Raw genomic sequence first — 25,023 nt, 5'->3', positions numbered from 1 at the left:
AAAATAAATAATGATGTTAATGTATTACATCACTTGGAAGAAAATAGTTATCCATAAGTTTATACACATATAAATAAACAAATGAATAAACAGATAAATGTAGAAGACAGGAATTTTTCTTACAGTAGAATGCTAATTGATAAATGTAGATGAATAAGGAAATTAGAAAATCACCACTGAGTAACCATCATTGTAATAATTGCTTCAGGCAAAAATCATCAACGAATGTTAAATCTAGTGTGTGAAGATTTAAAGAGTAACAGAATACTTATATAGCTTCAAAATATTCCATGCATGGGAAGATTAGCAATTTTATAATAGAGCAACCTAGCAGACATTACCTTCATCAATTGATCAACATTGTGTGCCTCCTGATATGATGCACTGTGGAGAACAGGGAATCACTGGTTGGGAATTCCTACTAAAAATCCATCATCTGAATGTAAATGAGGAAATATCAGGCAAACTTTAGAAAATAACTGGCCTGTACTCATCAAAAGTAACAATGCCACAAAAAAGCAAGGAGAGACAGATAATGTCCCACACTGAAAACTAAAGAGATATGGCAACAAAATGCAGCACATGATCCTGGATTAAATCCTGGGCTGGAAAACAAATAACAAAAAAAGTCTGTTTTTTAAATTAAAAAGGGCATTCTTGAGACAATTGGTGAAATGGGAGGGATTTAAGGATTAGGTGGTAGGATTTTATCAATGTTATAAATGTCAAATTTTTGATTTTGTTGAGTGTATGGTGTTGTGTCTACAAATTACACTCAAATAGTTTGAGGGAATATATATATGTGTATATATATATACACACACACATACACACACAACAATAAATGTAGTTAAATATTAACAACTGGAGAAGCTGATAGTCCTTATTACTATTTTTTTTTTTTTTGAGACAGAATTCTACTCTTTTGCCCTGGCTGGAGTGAAGTGGCATGATCTCGGCTCACTGCAACCTCTGCCCCCTGGGTTCAAGCGATTCTCCTGCCTCAGCCTCCCAAGTAGCTGGGATTATAGGCGCCCGCCACCACACCTGGCTAATTTTTGTATTTTTAAAACAGATGGAGTTTCACAATGTTGGCTAGGCTGGTCTCGAACTCTTGACCTCAGGTGATCCACCCGCCTTGGCATACCAAAGTTCTAGGATTACAGGCGTGAGCCACTGAGCCTGACCTCTTTGCACTATTCTTATAACATGTCTTTATAAAAGTCAAAAATATTTCAAAATAGATAGCAAATAACCATACATTATTTATAAATGCAATGAAAGAAAAATATCTTAACAGAATTAATAAATACAATTTTAATTTTTTTAAAAAAATTGATGAAAATATGGAACTAAAAAGCCAACAGCATTATCTATATTTCGATGTTCATACTTTTCAAGCAGTATACTGTTCTGAAGGTAAAATTATATTTCAATTATGTTTTCTTTCATCGTGTTTGGGCTATTGCCTAAATTTGAAAAAAATTAACAAAATGCTCATAATACATAAAATTTACAAAAATAACTAAGGAAACTTCAAGAAAAAATTGTCATTTTCTTTATTTTTTAAAACTTATGTATAAATGACATAATTCAGAATCAGAAAAACTCAGTTTTGTTCTCAAAGGAAGTAACAATATAAGTGAATTTGCTTGCTTTCTCTTTCTCTCTTGGCTAGGTTTCATATGTCAAAGCTATTGATATTTGGATGGCAGTATGCCTCCTTTTTGTGTTTTCAGCACTTCTGGAGTATGCAGCTGTAAATTTTGTATCAAGACAACACAAAGAACTTCTGAGATTTCGACGAAAGAGAAAGAATAAGGTAAGTGATTAAATGTATTGGGTTTGGCAGAATCCAGTTTTCACTCAAAAGTGAATTTGTTGTATTTAATAGAGATGAAAAGAGAGGCAATTGGGACTGGGGATGAAATGATATAATATTCCTTTCATTTTTTTCCAATCCAAACTAAAAGTGTCAAAAATAGCTTTAGGGAGAAAATGATGACACCTAGCTCTACTTTAAACAGCATATCCGATGACATGGGACCTATATCAAGTTCTTTTTAATGTGCTTCCTGGAACGACACTTTTTAAATTTTAATTAATGAATTATGTCATTTCTTACTTGCAATGTTAGAGCATTTCTAATAGTTTCACTTGATATAAGTCATCAAATGTAATTATTAATGTTCCTTTATCAGAGCTAATTCATTTCATTATTTCCATCAAATATTACTTATTTACTAATACCGTGATGATAAATACATGCAAATCTCTGTGGTCTCTTCTTGATGCATATTGTCATGAGCTAAAGACATTTCTTTTGAAACCCTGTGGGAAACACAATAAAGTGCTTTTGTTGCCTGGCTACTATCTGATAAGTGATGAAACCAGGAGGAAACTTAGAACATCATGAAGACACCATAGGAAGTTGCAGAAGTAAACCCCTAATTGGATTTGGATGCCCTAAATGAAGTTCTTCCTCTATGCAGAACTGTAACGGCATCTTCCTTGACATGCATGTGGTTTTGACCAGTCCCCTTTCTTTTTCTATAAGAGAGAGCCTCTATCAACCTCAGATCCATGCATTTACTTCTAATGTGAATGTGCCAACAGACATTTTAAAAGCAAATGGTCTTTTAAAGCAATGGACAATAATGTCAAAATTTTGTGTAATTGTGGCAAGGATCCAATATCCTGGCATATTTAAGTCAAAAGATAAACCTTAATGATAACAGTCTAGTTCACATAGTGTGCATTTTTAAGTATTTAAAGGTTTCAATTTTTTAAGGATTCTTTATAAATTATACTGCAATTTATGTATTGATTAAACTTCTTTAAAAAGCACTAAGCTTTGACCTCTCAGTGCTTGAGTCTACTTAGTATTAAACATATTCTAAAGCAGTAACTTTACTTATCATTTCTAATTGGCCTTCCCAAAAGCATCACTGCTCCAATAAACACACAATTAACAGCAGCGTGGAAAGAACATCAGCATTCAGCATCGGGAGATTTAGTAATACATGAACAAAAAACAGGCTAAGACTTGCATTTAATTAAATTTTTATGAAAACAGAAGCATATCTTTTGTACACTGAAACATATTGTGATGGGGAGATTAACTTTATCTTCTTCCCTCACTTCACCCTGGTCTACTGGTCTGTTACATTTCTCATTTCTCCTCATTCCGCCTTTATCTCTTTTTCTTCCTCTTCTCTCTCCCTCTCCACCGCCTACTTTCTCATCTTTTCTTTCATGATAACTGGCACCGGTTGAACAATGACAGTACAAATGCTGTATCACAGGGATGACGCTCTGGTCTTTCTTCGTTATTAGTAACTGATAAAGACCACTTTCGCTTCTAGTATCATTAATTAGAAGTAAAGCAATACGCATGTTCCCTATCATTATGATTTGCTTTTCGTCATTTTGATTTTCCATTTCTTTACCTTTTTCTTTCTCCTTATACAATTTAGAATGTATCAAGCATGTCCTGTAAATTCTAGAAAAGAGAAGTATTGTGCATCCGGTGTCCAAATGGGTAAACTGTGAAAGCTCAGACATATCCTACATCCACCACACATCCAGTAATCATAATATCCAGTAGAAAAAGTATTAGATAACAAGTTTAGATGCTCAATTCTGGTTCCTTCTTTTAAAAAATTATTTTTACCAAAGTGCCTCTTTATTCAGTTTTACCACATGTAAAAGTGAAATTAAAATATTTGATGCTCCTTCCTCTTTAGCTCATAGAAAGAGGGAAACATTCATTTTCTCCGGTGATTGGTACCCTGGGAAAATGCAGAAATGCAAAAACAATCATATCTTATTATTTTCTGATAACTACTTGATATATTCAGGGAGCAAATGTAATTAAACATAATTATGATTTAATGAAGAAAAAAGTTTTTTTAAGTTCAGTTTTGTATGTTGGGGTAGATACTTTGCATATGTGAAAATCTATTAATTGCTATATATGTCTGTTCAAATGGTATATACAATTACAACCAATTGTGTAATTATATTTAATCATATATGAATTGATTCTCTGGTTTCTCAATTCCTCTTGGTCCACTTTACCTTCCCACAGACAGAAGCTTTTGCATTGGAGAAGTTTTACCGTTTCTCAGATATGGTAAATTGACTTTCTTAACTCTAAATAGAGGAATGTGGTCATCAGTAAAAAGCAGACAGCATATTCTGCACTACCAAGGCAGTGTTTGGTGGGGAAACACAGCCCCTTTTGTATTGAAAGCTGAGCAAATATCATCCCCCTTCAGCTAAGAAGGGTATTTTCTTTTTCTAAAAACTTTATTCTTGTCTTCTCTCATCAATAAAAGGATATTTAAATATTACCCTTCATTTTATTAACAGAGATATTTGATTGGTCAAAATGATTTAAAAATATATGTTAAAGAGAAATATCACATATATCTTGTAATAATCACAAGAGAAGAAACACTCAGATGCTTGCATAAAATTAGTTGAAAATAAATGGAAAATTTATTTATACAAACAAATTCTAAAAGCAACTGCACAAGAGACCTCAAAATAAGGCAACAAAATGCTTCGTGCCTTCTGTGTATCTTTAGAATCCATTCTAAATGTTAAAATATGTTGAGGTTACTTATAGCAAGTGAACAATTTAGTTTTGATAGCAGCATCCTTTGAAATTATCAAATAAAAAGAGGTCACAAAGACACATGTCCAAGTATAATGACTAAATATTAGGAAAGCAATCTAAAATAGATAGTTTGGGTCTGTACGTGGTTTAACTTGGGGGTTCATAATTTAGTATGCAATAATTAAACAGAAATCTACTGAAGCCAAGAATTTAGCCTGAGAAGTCACACACAAATAGTTCTGTCTACTAAACTTAATTTCTGGGGTAAACTATATTTAAAAGTAGCTCCCCAAATGATTCTATTGTACACTGCAGGTAAGCATCTCTGCAAGAGACATAATGTTAAATAATTCTTGCAGTAATCTCAACCTCATAACAGATTGTCTACACCTGGTATTATTTTAAAGTACTTGCTAAGTTCTCTTATAATATCTAATCACTCAGCGATTGTCCTTTGCAACTAAAGTTTACATCTTATTTCCCAGCATCCATTTCTCCCTTTGTTTTTCATCCCTGAAAGATAATTTCACATGATCCACTTGCTTTTACTTGATTATCTTAACAGTAAATTTTTCATTGCATGGAAATTACATAATTAGATATAGTGTTTGCAATATATATTTATAGATACAAGTAGGTATTAGACTATACAGTAGACTCTCTAATCTTTCTCTGGGAGACCAACATAATTATATCTCCAGTAGCTAAACAGTTAATGTTTATAGAAACTATAGAGTGAAAGGTACCTATTTAATTAAATATTACTTTATGAAAACTCTAATGAAAAAACAGGCTTATCTTATGGGAAGTCAATAAATTCTTATTTTTATAGAAGAAACAATAATATAACACAGATATATTCATAAGAAAGTTTATACATCCCATTTGTTTTTAAAATATTTCAAGCATTGGGCAAATTTGGGGGTGGTTGTTTTCTTTGACTTGTTGAAAACTATTTCCCTAAACTAACAATGCTCTGGGCTGATCAAATTTGTCATTTAAAACTATGTATTTTGCTTAGAAACAGTCTGAGTAATCTAAATTTTGAAATAAACAGAATCAAAATGAGTCTCAATGTTGGTACTATGCCCTTTATTGTCATGAGTACTGGTTTACATGAATTTTCTTCAGTACTCTAATTTGGCAGAACAGGCAAAGTAAATAAAATAGTCTCACTGTAGAAAGTTTGTCACAACAGGGGACCTTACATTAATGCAATTATTATTCCTAGGAAAGTTTTAACTAGGCTCAGCATTGGCTTAGGCATTGTATACCGCTTTTTTAAACTTATTTTTTCCTCTGTGAAGGTACCAGAGAATCCTGCATCTATTGTGAAAGAACACAAGTTTGCTCTTGTATCCAGATTTCCCCACCCCACACTGTCCCAGCCTGCTGTGTGCTGATTACGCACTGCACCATGTCATGGATGCTATCTCCAGTGCTGTGTGTGTGTGCGTGTGTGTGTCTGTATGCATGATATGGAAGCATTTTGGTTAGAGTCGCTATTCCCATGTATGGTATCATTACTTTAGTCTTGGAGGCTTAAAAAGACATGCCAAGGTATTTCCGAACATGTTATTTGTTGAGAGATATGGATGAAATGGGATTGCTTTAATGCATTTCATGTAGCTTCCTCCACAATGCAATGTAGTAGTGCAATGGTTTGCTGCAAGAAAACATATGCACACAGTATTCTAGTGCCTGTTTCCCTACTGATGATTATTTATTAATTATTATTTATATATGCAAATGAAATAGGAATGGATCATTAGTTCTAGATTTAAGAAATCCTAACCAAGTTTATGTTTTGCTAGGCACAATGGTTATCTTTTGGAAAAATAAAGATATCATTGACTGCATTTTGACCATCTGTACACAAACTTTATTTTATTTGCTTATGTTTTTATATGCTGTCTTACTTTAAAAATAATTCATGATAGCTTCTAAGGATAATAAATAATTGATTTTCTGCCCTGTGCATTTGTCAAGTCTATAGTCTAAGGATAAACACAAACGTACGTATATACTGTTCTGATGAACGTGAGAAGGATTCACGGTTGAAAGCCATATGGCATCCATATACACTAATTATTCAATAATCTTTCCATTCCAGGTCAGCTTATGCTATGCTAGAGCTAAGATGTTCTTTAAATAGATAAAGTGTTTCCTACAAATGTCTTTCACGCATACCCGAAGAAAACTTATTTCCCAATAACTTAGATTCAAACAAAATTCTGTTTGAATGACTCTACTATCAGGAGTTGAAATCGCATCCTCTCAAGACAAAAATTGCAAGACTTCAATTATTCCCTGTAAACAAATATTTAGATATTTAGTTTATGTTAAATGCAGCTATTTCTTATAGCTATATTCTCTGAAAATCTGTTCAGGAAAATAATACTTAATAAAATAATATAATCTCTGTTCAAATTTACATGCATTTTAGTGACTTCCATCTCAATGTTAATTAAAATAGAAATGCTGCTTTTTAACATATGATGTCTATTGTAATACCCTATGTCACTCCATAATTATAAGTTGGCAGTAAGTGAATCTAACATATTATGCTAGATATAGATATATAGATTTTTAAATTAATCATTCCATTGATTTCTTATCCGTCCTCTATAATATTTCATCTAAAACATTCATCTTTTTAAATTTAAATTTTACCATTTATCAATCTCCAAACTGTTTCTGAATCTAAGTTTAATATGCCAAGTGTATACTTGGCTAATTAATAGCTAATTCAGATGTCATCTATAATAAATGCAGGGTTCTCTTGGAGTGAACTTTCAAATAATTTTATATTAACGATTGACTTACAACAACAAAGTATTTTTAAACCTCATCTATAATTGCATTATTTTAGACCCTCCATTTATAAATGATATAAAAATGTGTGTAGATATATGAAACTGAATATTTTATTTTAGACAGATATTTTAGAAAAACAATTTTAATTCATTCACATTTTTCATCTGTTCTTCATATTCTCAAAGGACAATGATTTTTCCCAACAAAATAAGTCATTGCTGTTTATTAGCAATTTAAAATAATCTACACATTTTGAAACCATATAAATAGAGATTAATAACAATTTAATTTTCCTTCTTTTTTTACATTCCTATTTGGTAATAAAGTTACAAAAAAGTATTTGGCAAAAAGACATTTGGAATAATCTATTTAATACTTTAATTAAATAAATATTAAATATTTATTGCCCCAATATTAAATAAACATTGCCCCAAAGGTACCTACTAAGGGAGAAACTTTAAGATGCAAATAATGTGTTTAATGCTGTTATATCTTACAGCAATTCACATAATCAATACTTCATGCTGTTCTAGATGCTTAATGTTTTGTTCACACTCAATGGCAATATTCATGCCTTCATCACTCTCACATCCACATAAGTTTTCTTTTTTCTGGTCTATTTTGAGGACTAAGAAGAAGATACAAAATTAGTCCTTGCCTCACACATGTGTTAATATACAGTATCATGTTTGGTGACAGAGATGAAGCAATTTTATTCAATGACTGTATGCACCCTTCTATTTTCTGTCTGTCTCTAATATTTCTAGCTATAACTTGTACTTTATATGAATCAGTGCTTGGCATAATAATTGAAATAAAATGAAAAGAGACATACAAAGTCTCACAGTATGATATAGAAGCATAATGACCAAAATTTTTTTTTTGTCAGTTTTAAATTTACGGAAAAAAGATATTCCTGTAAAAAGAATTGTGCAGTAGCTAAATGGTTATCTCCATTCTTCATTGCCTACCATTCTAACTTGCTTGAAACATAGTAAGAAGGTTTACTTGTGGGTAAACTAAACTACTTCTTTAACTTTTTAATCAGCGATTTTGCCCACTTTCTATATTTTATGTTGTCAAGGGCCTTAATTTTATAACCACTAAATATTGGCTAACACATAATGTCTCTGAGTCAAAAGTTCTAGACTTATTTTTTATTCCTTGCTTTTTTGACATATAAGCCATGAGAATGTAAGCTGAAGCTATTTCCAGAAAATTAAATTATCTCAAAAAAAATTTGAGTGCTAATTATAATAAGGAATATCACTGCACATGTAAGCATACATAAACACAGGATAATTTATGACTGGGTAATGCAAAGCAGAGAAATTAGTAATAAAATATTTCAGTGCTTCTTCTAATTTAGTAATCTAATAATAATAATAAGCTGATAGAAAAGCTTCATCCATGCTTAACATTATTGTTTAGGTCATTAAAAAAACCCTTGATGTTTTTAAGGTCCAGGGGCTCATGGTCTCTCTCATCCCCCGTCTTACTGCGAGAGCAGACAGGACCCTGTACAGGAGTCTGTTCCTTTCCTTCCCACAGAGTTGAGATCCTGTTTCTGAAAGGGGTCTGATATGACTCCACATGCCTCATCTCACGGGCACATTCAAAATGATCTGCACTCTTTCATGGAACACATTTAAAACACAAAGACTCTTTGGTTCCATAAATTAGATTTGCAAGGAATTCTAGCAGTCACATGGCAAAACCCATGTATTGTAACAATAAGACAGTGAGGACTTGAGGGGTGAATGATCTTTTTACTTTTATGCTGTTGGTTAACCTTTTAGTGTAATAGTGCTCAAATGCAAGGCCACCTGGAGAACAGGTAACTGGGTAGGCCTATTTTACATAGTATTTTAGTGCTAGTTTGGTTACTCTGAGTTTAAAACATCTAATAGTAAAATGATTCAAGTTGTTATTCGTATTCTTTCCTATTGTGCTTTGTGCAATTTCTAGAATAATGTAATATTACACTCAAAATATGAATAATATAATAGCAGCAATTTGAGTGCTTTGTCCGGTGGTTTATATATTTTCTCTCACCCTAAAAGAACTGATAGGTAGTATAATAAATATTTTCCTGGAATAAGAAACCAAGAATCATAGAGTTAAGTAGCTAAATTAAGGCTATGCAGACTTTCCATGTCCTTGTCATGTCATCTTTAATAATTAAATGTTTTAATTGGCCATTCCAATATCTGTTTAAGCCTTTGCTCTCTGGGCAGATGGGATATGAGGTACTCTTCCTATGCTGTGCCCTTGGGCCATGTTGTGCATTTTGGGCTAAAATGTGTTCCTTTGTTCAGTGAGATCTATCTGAGAAGCCCAAGCTAATATAAAAATGCCTTGTTCCAAGCCCTTAATAGTATATTCAGCTATGGCTTTTGTTACAATGTAAACAAAACCCAAGATGGAATATCTGTCAATTTCAGGCAAAAGCCACTGAATCCTCCAGAAGCCAAGGGCAAGAACCCTAGGTATTTCATCTACAGCTATGTGTTAGCACTTGTCCATGGAAGATTCAAGCCAAAAGCAATTTTCATACAAGTTTTCTCTTGTTGATACTCAGGACAATCTCTCACCACATATGGTACTTTCCATTGGTAAACTAGATGGTCTGTTTTGCCTCCGTTGGAAGAGAGTCATGAGGTTCAGACCATTCTGGGTACTCAGCTGCAGGGTCCATCATTGGCCCATTGTCACACAGGATTTTTTTACATGGACATGGTACACTTCAGCAGAGTCACTTCCCTTGAGTTCGTCTTGAATACACTATTTTAATTTTGCCAGGGCACTTAGACTGGAATGCCTTTTTGACATCACCCATGATGGGGTAGGTATCTCAGTCCTAGATATAGACTGATGCCTTTCAGATTCCTTTGGTCTGGGCGGCTATTTCTAATCAGAACTCAAGAGAATGTCAGTAGCTGTCATTCATGTAGCTTATACCTGCTGACAGTGTCAGAGGATTTTCTAGTCTAGAATCCTAGCAGCCACCTTAGAGTGCCACTATTGAGCTTTTTCCAGAAACTCCAGTCTATGTGTGTTTTAGCAGCAGATACTTGCATAATCAGTGAATGTTAAGACCTCAGAGGGACCAGCCTGGCTACTGCGTGCTTTAGATCTCTCACAGTCTGCTTTAGTTTCCCTTTGAAATTCAGTCTGGTTACTTTATACAGTGGGGCCAACAGAAATCCAAAATGTACCTGCCAAATTTTAACAGTGCCACAAGTTTTTTCTTTTTTTTTTTTTAATAATAGAAAGCAGAAGAAATAGCAGTTTGTCCCTTAATGTTTGTGACTTGTAGCTAATGTCCTCAGACAAGGTTATGCCTTGTAAATGGACTCATGGGGCTGGACCTTGCACCTTATCTGGATTAGTTAGCCACCCGTACCTAGTCACAGGTGCCACTAGTTTCCAAACTCTTCCCTGACTTTCTGCTTGGTCAGGGAAACTATCACTTATTAAACAACTTACTTTTGACGATGATCTGGACCAAATTGTTTCTTATCCGGTTGTGACAACATACTGGAGAATTTAGGCTCCTTTAGGGATGGACAGTAAGATTATAATTGTGTCCACCTCACATGAAGACATGCTGTGTTTGACTTTTTTTTTTTTACCAGTGAGACTAAAAACAAAGCATCAGTCAAGTCTATCAAATCCAACCAGCCATCTCTGTCCTGAACTCTTGGATAGAGTTTTGCATCCAAAACTCTTGAATAGTTTTCACCACATCCAGCCAGCATGGTGGAGGCTGTTGGGAAACTTCTTTACTGAACCCAAATAGTCAGCAGTCAGCCTGTAGGATCCATCTAGCTTTGTCGTAGGCCAGACAGGCTATTCTAGAGAGAATTAATGAAAACTACCGCCCCTGCGCCATTCCCTTAATCAGAGCTGAGAGTTCCTGTAATCTTCCTAAAAAGGAAGACTTAGGCAATTCTAAGGGCTCCCATTTTATTACATCCAATTAAAACTGGGCTAAGGAATGACTTGCCCAGGACTAGGCTCAAGCCAGAGATGCCAAGATCCTTCATTTATGTATCACATCCTTTCCAGTCATACATTTGGTTAAAGGCAGTGCCATCTACTGAGTATATCTTACTCTCTTTTCTCCTACCTACAGTTTTTAGTGTGACCATGATACCTGCTACTATAGCTGATCCTTTGCCTCCTTCCCTGCTCAAGCAGCTTCTGTTTGACTCTTTATATTGCTTTCCTGTTCCCCAGCATATTACCACATATTTTGCTTTGGCATCAGGTAATTGCAAGAAGCTGTGTTCACTACCCCCATGACAATTCATCTTTAACCATAGCACAGCCATAGAGCCCCATTAAGAATTGGGCATGGAAATCCTGGCCTTCGAGTCAGTCTGTTTCTTTCAGCTGCCTTAACTGATGGAGTAAATTTAGCAACCTGTGTCAGTGCCTTTTGTTTCCATTCCCCATTGGCACCATGGGATTTAACTTCTGAGTTGAAAAGAACAGATCGAACAGGGTTCCTTAGGGGAGTCTGCTGCCAAAATTGGAACAGATTTCCGTCCTCCCAGCAGGCAATAATGTGCTGGGAAATAGTTCACAGAAATCCTGTCAATTTTTGCTGTGTTCTTTTTGTGTCTTAACGGCCACCTAAAGAGAGCTTATAGATGTACCTCTGGCCATGATCTTTCTTCTGAACAGCCTAGATTTTCTTCTCATCGGTAAAACCCAGTATAGCAGCTGCAAGAGTTAATGTACGCATGAATCTAAACACCCTCCTGCCTTCCCAGAATGAGGGCCACATGCCTAAGGACTCTCCTAACCCAGTGCTTACCCAAGTTTTGGTCGGGGGATATGGTTTGGGTAGGCTTCTTTCTGATTGTCATATGGCCACCCCAGATTTGCTGCTATACTTAACATATCTGCTCTTCTGTAGAGGTGTTACATTTCACAGCAGTGAGAGCATCAGTCAGTCCTTCTCAGCAGAGATTGATTGATTGATTGATTGATTCTGAGATGGAGTTTTCACTCTTGTCATCCAGGCTGGAGTGCAGTGGCATGATCTTGGCTCACTGCAACCTCTACGTCCTGGGTTCAAGTGATTCTCCTGCTTCAGCCTCTCGAGTAGCTGGGATTATAGGCATGTACCACCACGCCTGGCTAATTTTTTTTGTATTTTTAGTAGAGACAGGGTTTCGCCATCTTGGCCAGGCTGGTCTCGAATTCCTGACCTCAGGTGATCTGCCTGCCTTGGCCTCCCAAAGTGCTAGGATTAGAGGCGTAAGCTGCCACACTCAGTCCTCAACATAGATTTATACCACCCCAGGCTTCACCTACTCCAAAAGAGTCATTGACATTACACCTGCCAGTAATTCCTGAATGGTAACACTGCAGCAGATTGGGGGTTAGCATTCACACCAAACATTACTTTTCACACTACTGCATCCAAAAATATGTTATTAGCTCCTTAGTCAATTAAACTAAAGATGTAGGAAAGCATGGATTCCCTAGAGAACTGCTACCACTTCTTAGCAAAGTGACCCAGCTTCTTTATGCTTTGTCCAATTTGGTAGCTACTAGCCTCATGTGGTTATTGAGCACTAGAAATTTAGAGTCTGAATTGAGATGTGCTGTGAATGTAAAACACATGCCAGGTTTCAAGGGCTTTGTATGAAATAAAGAATGAAAACTATCTCAATTTTTACTTCAATAAGTGTTGAAAAGATATTGGGAACATACTGAGTTATTTTTTTTTCAAACTGAAGTTATTTTGACCTGTTTCCTTTAACTTGTTAAATGTAGTTAATGTAAAAATTAAAATCACACACATGGCTTTTATTTGTGGCTCACATTATGTTTTTATGGAACAGGGCTGCACTATAGTCACTAGTTTGCAGTGTCACTTGCCTGGAGTTGCAGAAGGGAAGATTAAAATTAAGTGCAGTGTCCTTCCAAGTACCAACTGGGCTTTTGTTTTCATCTTGAGCTCAGGTCATGAAGCTGCTTGCTTTACTGGCGGTGTCTCTTTCCCTTGAGTAGTTTTTCCATGAGTTTTTTTTTTTTTCTTGAGACGGGATCTCTCACTCTGTCACCCAGGTTGGAGTGCAGTGGCACGATCTTAGCTTACTGCAGCCTCTGCTTCCTGGTTCAAGCAGTCCTCCCACCTCAGCCTCCAGAGTAGCTGGGCCCACAGGCGCCCACCACCACACCTGGCTAATTTTTCATAATTTTGGTAGAGGTGGGGTTTCACCATGTTGGCCAGGCTGGTCCCCAACTCCTGCGCTCAAGCAATCCACCTGCCTTGGCCTCCCAAAGTTCTGCGATTATGGGCGTGAGCCTCCGCCCCCAGCCCCCGAAATTATTAATTAATAGGAAACAAGGAATTAACTGTCTCTTGAGCCACTTTCCTCTCAGTTTTGTCTCACAGATCATCCATCTGCCAATTCAACAGGGGATAAACCTGTGCGATCCATGTTCCAATAGTAAGATTCAGCATGTTATTTTCTGTAGCACTTTGGCTACCTCAAAACCGGGTTGGATCAGCATCAGATTCTCCTCAGAACTCCTTCCTGGAACATTTGGCCATATTGAGTCTCAAAGGATCTGAAAGCCTGGTCAGCTTCTGTCCACCACTGCTGAGATTTGGGGTTCCAATTGTCATACAGACTCTCAGAACACCCATAGGCTTTAATCTAACCTTATGTTCACTCAGCCCCCTAGGAGGATGTGAGGCAGGAAACCCATCAGGCCTCCAGCATCTGCCTCACACAGGAGACTCAGCAGGTTCTCAAGAGCTTCTTTTGCCCCTCATCACACAGGACACATAGGTACAGCTGCCATGGACAAAAGTCAGGGTGTATATGATTGCCTTCACACAGGGAATCACAGCCTTTGTTCCAAACCACACTTGCATACCATCTAGACACATGGGCCAAAGGTCTTCAGGCCAATACACAGCTCCCCCAGTGCAGGTGCAGCCCCTCACAGTAAATAAGGCCAACTCCAATTCCCCCTGTAGCTTATCTCCATTGTTTTCAAGGAAATGATACTTTAGGAATCAGGGGTCATTCTCAGCACTACTGTAACAGCCCAGGCTGGGTATTAACTCTTTACTCACCCTCAGCTATATGGAAAGATACAATTGAGAAAAATTCGGTTGCTCACTAATATGTGAATTTTAAATAGATTATGTTTGTTTTGAGATGAGCAGCTAAGGTCACTAAAGATTTTAAAATAAGTTATTCAGAACAGATCATTAGAAAGGTAGTCAATGAATTCTGCTTTACTGAGCACATCAGCTAGAATCCTGATATCTGAGCATTTTGATAATGAATTTCTCAACTGCTTCAATTAACATGTCAACACCTCATTGGAAATGCTCACTGAGAAGTCATATTTTGTCTTACTTTGAGATAGATGTCTTTTAACACATAGGTTGCTATAGTTTAAAAGCCTATTTTATACTTCAACATTCAGGAGATTTTTACACAAAATAGTGCAAATTACCTGGGTAACCTACATTTTCCTTTAGAAATGCAAACACCAGCATGATTTTCTAAGTTATAAGGCTGCTATTTTAGCACTTACATAAGAACAATTTAATTCTAATTTGTAGGATATGGAAAACTTTAAGGCAAATAATAAATTTGCCTTAAAAATTTCATGGACGCCAAAGAAATGGTAGTCTAAATGAACATGCTTGTTAAAGAATAGTGGAAAATTGATTTTCAATTTTTGCGAGCTTACAACAGTAGTCTCAGGTAGTTTGGACTGTCAGTTTTTCTTTCAAACTTGTGTCCTCAAAATTCAATGGCTTATACATCTTACAGTTGAAATATTTTCCAATAATCATATACTTTTGTTTTGCAGGTGGAATCACGTTACTTTCATAATTCCCAAAATAACTATTTTATACCTTACTGCATCAACTTTGGTCATCTTCTCATTTTTAGAATCCATAATAATTTCTATTTTTTCACTTTCACATTTTATAATATATTATTCATTGAGGAGCTACTTTCACAGAACCAACATAATTTTCTTTTTTTTTTTTTTTTGGAGACGGAGTCTCACTCTATTGCTCAGGCTGGAGGGCTGGAGTGCAGTGGTGCGATCTCGGCTCACTACAATCTCCACCTCCAGGGATCAAGCGATTCTCCTGCCTCAGCCTCCCGAGTGGCTGGGACTACAGGCGTGTGCCACCACACCCAGCTAATTTTTGTATTTTTAGTAGAGATGGTGTTTCAGCATACAGTCCAAGATGGTCTCCGATCTCCTGACCTTGTGATCCACCTGCCTCAGCCTCCCAAAGTGCTGGGGTTACAGGCATGAGCCACTGTGCCCAGCCCATAATTTTCAAGAGTTCAAGCCAATTATTTGGTCTTTTATATTAATATGAAAAAGTATTATCATAGGAGAGATATAACAACTTTATTAAATGTCTTCTCATCTTTTAGACCTTCAATTTAGTAGCCAAATAAACCATTACTCATTGGTAGCCAGCTACCATTACACTCTAAATAAATGTGTTAAAGTAAATTATTAATAATTTGCATTGTTATTAAATATTATATTTCTCTCAAGTATATTTCATTTATCATATATTATTAAATAATTTTTTATTTAAATTTTTCTTTAAGTCCCTTCATTTACAAACATGGAAAGTTCTCTTCAGTTTGCCACATTTAAAAGAAATGATACTTTTTAGAAGAACATAGTAATAAATTTATGAAAAGTTTATGTTCTTAATATGAAATAAACTTCTGCCAGATATAATTCACAATTTCAACCAAACCAATGTGCCTGAAACATAGTTGTATATAAACTAGAATACATGACCGTCTTCTAAATATTCCAAAAAGGTTAGTGTAAAACAGAAAAGTAGCATAAAGGGAGAATAACATAAACCAAGCAGTATTATTGAACTAGACTGTATTTTCTGAGGAATTGACTTCGAATTGAAAGAAAAAGCTTTAAAAGGTTTGTCTCCATGAGAAAGAAAAATTCAGTCCATGATCCTGGTATGTTCCCCTTCGACATCACACATTTATCCATTTAAACAAATAATGCAAAAAAAAATCTAGTTTATGAACATATATAACACAACAGATTTTATCTTGTTTTTTTTTAAATTTAGATATTTAAGCAATATGTAGAAAATATCAGAATTTAGTTTTCCCATTAAAACATACCCTTTGGGATTTCACATTTATTAATGGGCACAGCTATACAATGCAGCAAGATAAATTAATAAAACTTCAATAGGGAATAAAAACCAATTCATCTTTATATGCTTCGGTTATCTTTTCCTTATATTAATGTAAATATTAACCATGATAAAATTGGTTATGATTCTGAGATGCCTGTTATACATGCTCTATTGTATTATTAAAGGGCCTTGTCACATTTTTCTTTGACAGGATGATGAGGTAAGGGAAAGCCGATTCAGCTTCACAGCCTATGGAATGGGACCATGTCTACAAGCAAAGGATGGCATGACTCCAAAGGGCCCCAACCACCCTGTCCAGGTAATGCCAAAAAGTCCTGATGAAATGAGGAAGGTCTTTATCGACCGGGCCAAGAAGATTGACACCATCTCCCGAGCCTGCTTCCCATTAGCTTTTTTGATTTTTAATATTTTCTACTGGGTTATCTATAAAATTCTTAGGCATGAGGATATTCATCAGCAGCAAGATTAAGTCTCTGGGGGCATGCAAATTCAAATGGTCAATTCAGAAGAAAGTGTCTCTGCCATAGGTGTGTATGTGTACATGTGTGCGTGTGGTATACAAATGATGACCATTGTATTAAAATGGCATATGGAAAAGGTTTGTATTTTGGTTAGCTATGCAAAGTCATGAGAAAGATGAGATTCTTTTAATGAATATAAAATATTTATTAGGGGATTCTATTTCATATTAATGCCAGGTGATTTGTTTTTTCACAGTAAACCGTGTAAGTGGAAGCTTTACTGCCAATGTGTTTATATGTTATATAATATCTCATAATAGTAGACATGAAAACTACTTTGAAATTCCTTGATTTGTAATTCAATGCTATTAAATCATACAAAAGCAAATTTTGCACAGTAAATTTTATGAAAGGAAAAGGGGGAAATTATAAAGATAATAAAAACCAATAGTTTGAGATTTAAAACTATTTTCTTATAGTATAGTTACAAAATGGGAAAATAATTAGTTACAGTGGGAAATTCACTCATATTAATGGAGGATTGTACATATAAATACTATTTAAACAACATATGTAATTTTGAAAATTTTTAAATAAGAGCATTAAAAGACTTTAATGATTTGGAATACTAAATTTAATTGTTTAGAATATTAAGTTTTCCTCTGTGCAAATTTAAAACAAATAACAAGAGATCGTGTTACAGTCACAGTCTACTTTTCTTAAACTTTATATCTCTAGGAACGAAGGTGGAAATATGGAAAACAACTTTGTTTTTAAATAAGTGTTATAGCTATGTATTTTTAAGTTATTGCCAAACATTGAACAATTCAAGCCAGCATCCTTGTTTTTGTTAGACTTTTAATAGCTGCTTAACTGTATGTGATTGTGTTTAATAATTTGATATAACAGGACAAAATTCAGTAAGACTTTTATATTTTAGTTTAGAATGTGACTTTAAAATTCAATGGGATTAAAGTATTTACATTTTGATAAAAATGAATACAATGAAAACAAAATGGATTCATGGAAGATTTTTTAATAAAAACCATTTTCCCATCAATGTTTTATGGGTCTCAACTCCTATCTCCAAATATAAGGAGGGAAAGTTTTAATTTTAAATGATATAAGTAAGTCATTTCTATAAAGTGAGGACTCTTTTTCTATTTCTGAATTAATGATTTCAAAATCTAAGCCATTCGCAAGATGCGAATAATTTTAAATGAAATTTTTACATAAAATTTTTCAATGACCCCATGGGATTACTTCAACAAAAACAGAGCATCAGTAACTTGTTTTTTGCAGTGTAATTGGGTGCAAATGTATGATAGAGTTCTTGGTAAACAGAACCAGACTCTGACTCTTTTTCAGTTTTGCTATTTTTTTAACTATTTTTACCATAAATTTATTTGGAAAAGCTTTGGAATGCTTTTTAGGTATTTTAATTATTGGTCAGATGCACAAACTCAGTCCACCAAATTATTCACAGAGAAAACTTTAAAGATTAAGAAAACAATGAACTCAGATGTACAATAGAAAAGCCAGTTCTTTAACAAGATGCTATTTTCTACCCTTCAACCACTTTCAAATTAAAAGCAAAAACTACCATTTAAAACTAAAACCTTTACAATGTTATTGTACATCAGCTTATACAATTGTAATTTTTTAAAATAACATTTTAAAAAATAGTAAATGTTAAGCAGTTTTTGCTAGTAAAAGACCAAGTTCCCCTCCTTTATAAGTAACTTAAAACAACACTATAAGGAAATAATATCATGTTTGGCATTATGTGCAAATGACACAACCAAAAGAATTTGTTACTCTGTAAGTACCCACGTTGAGGACTGTGCACCTGAAAATTAAACATATCCTTCTTCATTTGGTGTGTATTTAACAAAACCATAGAAACATATTCTTGTTCTAAAGATTAGAGCAAGATATGTCATTTGTATTCCTTGAGAATTAGCAGGAGAGTTTGAGGTAATTATAAACTACATCATCTTGATGTGTCTCTGAAATACCTGAATACGTTTTTCTATACTTTCCACATCTTATTTCAAAAGTTTCCCAACATTGCTTAAGTGAATTCTGCCAGGAGCAAACAGAAATATAATGAATGCAAACATGCTTACTTCCAAAAGAAATTCACAGACATCACTTGTTTCCATATTTGAGAATATTAAAAATGTGTCTTTGTTAAATCTGAAACTTAGAAAGTGAAAATACCAAACATGAGACAATATTGTCAACAAGGACGTTGGTACATTAGAAATCTATCTCAAAAGTATTACACTTTCCTTAGGCATAGTTTTCCTTTCCTATTATATTTGTCACTGTCTTACTGCACTAAGAAAATACTTTAACAGCTTTCACTCACAAGGCAACAGTGACAAGGTGCATGTGGCTGAATCCAATATGTTTAAAGGAATGTGTCTCCTCCTTCAAACTCTTATAGACCTTTTAAAACTGAAAAATTACATTGCAATTAGCATCCTGAGATAATATTTGCCTCAATAAGCCCTGTGTCCAACCAGAATATTTTAAATTAAACCAACCACAAAATTATTAATGGCAAGAAATTAAAAATGTGTGCATATACATTAACTACTAAACACACAAATTGAAATTCCAATGTGCATATTCTGAAGTATTTAAAAATAGCCACATTAGAAAATATGGGATTTTCATGTATGCAGTTTATATCATTTTCTTAAAAAGAATTATTTGTATCTCAATCATTGAAATATTTGATTCCATAGCATATGAATTTATAGGCTATCTTATACATTAGCATATATGTGCCCAATCTTTTCTTTCTTTCCCAACCATTAGAATTGAACTTAAACCATAATGAGGCTCTAGAACTTACTTTACAACTTTAAATAGATTCAAGAGTCACTGTATTTGCAAGAAAGCTGAGGGTGTTTAAAACTTCTCCAACCCTTCCAAAAGTTTCTCCATGGCGCTGGAGAGCCCATCCAACTCTCAGTGGCTATATTAGGGAATCATCCGGGCTGCTCATCTTATTCTAGAATTAATTCTTATTCTGTTGATATATTCTAATAACTTTTATCTTAATTTGGAATTTAATTGCTTGTATATTTATATATCCCTAAGACATGAATTCATGTATTAGTTTATGAATACCCAGGATCTCATGGAAGGTAAGGGAAATTTTAGAAAAAAAAATGAATAATCTAAATGTTTAACTAACAGAAGAGAGCAAGCTGTTCACTACTTTAGTACTCAGTGCAACTTAAGTAGTTATAATATTTGAAAAAAGATTTAGATGTATCTTCCATACTATACATCCCTTTTTCTGAACATTTTTTATTCCACTTTTTAAAATATGCTCTTCTATTTTTCTCAACACAACATACTTCAACCTGCTGGTTACTTGGGAGGACTGAATATTATACTGGCCGCTAAATTTTTCTTTCATCTATAAAGTACACATTCCAGGAAATGGACATGAGAGAATACAAGAGACTTGCCAAAATTGAAATGGAAAATACTTGCAGTATTTTGTAAATGGAAAAGAAGGAAACTGACAGCATTGTTTTTCACAGGTGTCTGCTAAAAATTTAGAACACTCTAAGAACAAAACTCTGAGAACAAAAATGTATCTAATGATCCTTAGACAGATATCATTAACAATCCTTGAGGTCATGATATCTTCTGCTCCAAAAGTGATTCCACACTCTTTGCAACATAGATAATAGCATAAACTCCCAAAATTTATCAGCATATACGACCTGTATTTTTCATCTAGTTAATATTGAACTAGCAAAGAAAAGCAAGCCATTCCAAATATAAGACAATCTGGTGTTAATACAGTATATTAGAAGAAATAGTGTATATGTTCACACAGATTCCCTCTTGCAAATAAAGTACCCATAATACCCATTGCATCTTGTACCTGTATAAGAGACATCTTCCTCAGCAGATGCATTGGTTTTTATTTTCTTATTTGTGTGCTACAGTGGTAAATATAGGCTCACTGCATTTTTTTATTGTTATATAAACCTTTCATGGATAAATAAGCAGTGTACACTGTAAATTGCATTAATTTAATTAACTTTAAAATTAAACTTTCTTCTCAGCCCCCATTCCTCTTTACAAACATAGTGATATTAAAAAGTGAACTTCCATAGGGAGACACCTGGTACTCCAATTACTTAAAAAGTAAAGTGATGCATATTCTTCCATAACAAAGATACTTATAGGCCATGTGTAAAATATAACTCTCTACAATTTAAATGGAACTAGGGCAGGGAAAAATATCCTGGGGAAGCTTCTTCCAGATATGAGGCCAAGAGATATAATCCCAAGTTAGTAGCTAGGACCCACTTACCTGTTTTTTTGGTCTACATTTTACCTCTTAATAATGCCTTCATCTCTTCCCTTTCCCTCTCTCTCTCTCTCTCTTTCACACACACACACACACACACACACACACACACACACATATTGGTAATGAGATGAATTCCTTTAGATTAAAAATACAAAGACAGTCAATTTTTCTAGACAAAGGTTCATAATCCTGTGATATGTTTTGCAATATTAAGTGATTCCTGGTGAAAAATATGAACCATGCAGTCATTCGATTTGGCCAGCTCTTAATCATGCAACAATCTTTTGCCTCAAAAACACATAAACAAAGCTAACTGGATCAAGTCTTTAACCTTTAACAATCGAATTCTAAAACACTATTTGAAGTGTTTTTGAAGAACAGCTAAATAACTGTCAAAAACCTTTTTCAAAAGACAGCTAGTAATATTGGATGACTTTGTAGTGTCTGAACAGGTGGTTTTCTCAGTATTTTTTGTGGTTAACACATAAACAAAGAGGAGGCATTTAAGGTGATGGAGTATTATTTTTAAAAACTGATTTTGAACCCTGGCTAGGTATTGGAATTCCTTACACATTTTAAAAATACATACATATGCTTGGTGTCCAACATAGAAGATTATGATTTAATCACTGATTAAACAAATATTCATTGAGTACCTTATGTGTGCCTGGCACTGTCCCAAGTGCTAAATTTAGTATTTTTGGAATAAGATCTGAAATTCTGGATGACTGAAAAAATTCCAGAAGTGAGAGAATTCGTGTGAACTTACACAAGCTTATTCTCTTAATAAGGATCAATTTAACACTTTTTACGTTTTATCATTTTTTCTTTCTTCAAGCAACTAATTTTAGTTGTCTCTCATTTATATTCTTAGAATTAAAAATAGGCCCGGCCCGGTGGCTCACGCCTGTAATTCCAGCACTTTGGGAGGCCGAGGCAGTCAAATCACTTGAGGTCAGGAGTTAAGACACCAGCCTGGCCAACATGATAAAACCCCGTCTCTACTAAAAATACAAAAATTAGCCAGGCATGATGGCAGGTGCCTGTAATCCCAGCTACTCAAGGGAGGCTGAGGTGGAAGAATGGCTTGAGCCCAGGAGACGGAGGTTGCAGTGAGCCAAGATCGCACCACTGCACTCCAAACTGGGTGACAGAGTGAGACTCTGTCTCACAAACAAACAGACAGACAAAAAAAGAATTTAAAATAAATCTTTGATGCGTTTCAATTCAGCTTTCCTCCCAATGTCGGAATCTTCACCATTATATTATCCACATTCTTCGAGCACCCAGATCGCAACAGGTAGCTCATTACTCTGAGGGCAGTCTTCTGTTCCATTGTGACATAACTCTAGATGATAAAAATGTTAATCTTCATCAAGAAATGACTTTTACTTCCTAAAATACCAAGTAAGTTTATTCCCCTCCTATAAGACAACCAGCATATATTTTCACATTTCTGCTATCTGTGTTTAAGGTCAATCAACCCCTTATCACTAGCTTTATTCTTATTTAAACCATTCATGAGAGCATTGTAAGTGTTAAACAATGATGAGATATTTTCAGGCTTATAAAATAATGAAATATAAAATTAATTATCTACATAGATAAGTAGAAATTGATGAAAATTTCTATGTATATTATTTTCAGTAACTGTTAATGTCTTCCTATAACTCAGCAATAAATTTAAATTAAATATTTTTAAATTTATTTCAGATATGAAGATATTATGTAAAACTCTACAAAGTAATATGAATTTAAAAAAACTAGCAGCAAACCATATTAACCATATGATGTGTTTTTAGAGCAAAGCTATAACAAAAGTACAGTGGATTAAGTTGTTTTATTTTAATAGCTGCTTTTTCTCTGGGGTGGTTTTAGCAATGGTGCCTTTGGGCAACCCCGCTCACATACACAGTATCCAGCCTGGCTGGTTAATACTAGGGAGCTGTGACTTAAATGGCAGAAAAGGATTCAGATGTAAAATTGTACTTGAATATGCTTGAATAATTTTGCACTTCTTCACTTTTTTCTCTATGAATTATTCAATGGTCATTACTTAAATTTGTATTTTAATGTATGATAAATGATAATATGGAGGGGAAATAGAGTGAAGTACCCTGACATTCTACTGATATAATATGATATGCTATGAAAAACAAAACAAAAAGAAAATGTGCCATATATTTTCCATGTACCATCTTTATATGATATACAGTGACTTCATTATTGTGAGTCAAGTTGTTTAAAGGACTACCAAAAGAAGTATTGCTATTTTATGGTTTTTATGGTGTAAATTATTTTTCTGTCTTCTTGAGTCTTATGTCTAAGTCTGTCTTCCTTGTCCAGATGCTGTCATATTTTTCCAGGAAATTATACTGAAAATATATTTAAAAATTTATGCACGATTTCATCAACTTGTTTTTCATTATATTATATTTAGTTCAATTTTGCAACTAACAGACTCTCTATCAGAGTCATTAACCTGTGAACAGTATAAAGTATTTATCATGTAACTATAGATAATTTGATCCAAAACAATAAAAATGAACACTTTTCAAGAATATGGATACCTCTTTTGTCTAATTTTTTTAAAGACCAGATTTTACCAAAGAATCATGTTGTCTTCCTGACAAAAGTCATGCTACATTCCTGTTCTCATGGAAACTATTACATCTAGGATTACAAAGTCAGTGATATATCATTCAGAGAAGTCTTAATATATGCATTTCATTATAGGAAAAGCACAATGAGAAGGATGGTGAATGGAACTTTTCTACTAAGGATAGAATGAGAGAAGAAGTATTACTAACTAGAAAAATGACTTGGCATTAGTGTATTTGTAGTTTTTGTTTGTTTGTTTGAAAGACTTCTTAAAATCTGTTTATTGAATAAACCACTTTCACTTGACTTACCCATACAGACTATTTCAAAATGGAATACTGATTTTTTTTAAACCTATAATTTCATCTTTCTTTTTTCCTCCACAGAGTTAGACTGGAGTTTAGTGATAGAATAGTAGTAAACAAATAAGAATTGTTTTTTTTTTTTTTGAGACGGAGTCTCGCTCTGTCACCCAGGCTGGAGTGTAGTGGCGTGATCTCAGCTCACTGCAACCTCCGCTTCCCGGGTTCAAGCAATTCTCCTGCCTCAGCCTCCCAAGTAGCTGGGACTACCGGTGCCCACCACCATGCCCGGCTAATTTTTTGTATTTTTGGTAGAGATGGAGTTTCACCGTGTTAGCCAGGATGGTCTCGATCTCCTGACCTCATGATCCGCCCCCCTCAGCCTCCAAAAATACTGCGATTAGAGGCATGAGCCACCACGCCCGGCCAAGAAATTTAAGAAAATATTACTATTTGGTATGTGATAATTAGTCTATCATTTTTAAAGTACCTATAATTTATATGTAACAGTCTTTGACACTTTTATATATTGACTGGCACAAAGTTCAGGAAAAAAGCTTAGATTGAAAATTCCTTGCTAAATCAGCATGATGATTTTCTTCAGTAAGCTGGCCTTCACTAATTGCTTATGCGGTTCATATCATGAA

At 34.4% G+C, this 25,023-nt stretch overlaps 1 protein-coding gene across 4 annotated transcripts in view; it reads left to right on the top strand.

Annotated features, from left to right (window-relative positions):
• Positions 1 to 25,023, top strand: part of GLRA3 (glycine receptor alpha 3) — a 195,014-nt gene that overhangs the window by 158,107 nt on the left and 11,884 nt on the right. The window contains exons 8-10 of one of the 4 annotated variants that reach the window (XM_016952527.3): positions 1,679 to 1,822; positions 4,091 to 4,135; positions 16,852 to 16,959. In XM_016952527.3, coding sequence (XP_016808016.1) covers positions 1,679 to 1,822; positions 4,091 to 4,135; positions 16,852 to 16,959 — 297 coding nt within the window. Of the gene's footprint in view, positions 1 to 1,678; positions 1,823 to 4,090; positions 4,136 to 16,851; positions 18,607 to 25,023 lie in introns of those variants that run through there. The other 3 variants (XM_517543.9, XM_054683497.2, XM_003310573.7) reach the window with 3 other exon arrangements.

Source organism: Pan troglodytes, chromosome 3 (assembly GCF_028858775.2).
Source record: "Pan troglodytes isolate AG18354 chromosome 3, NHGRI_mPanTro3-v2.0_pri, whole genome shotgun sequence".
NCBI classification, from domain to species: Eukaryota; Metazoa; Chordata; class Mammalia; order Primates; family Hominidae; genus Pan; species Pan troglodytes.
Note: the sequence above shows the minus strand (reverse complement) of the source record. Positions and strands in the feature narration are given on the sequence as shown.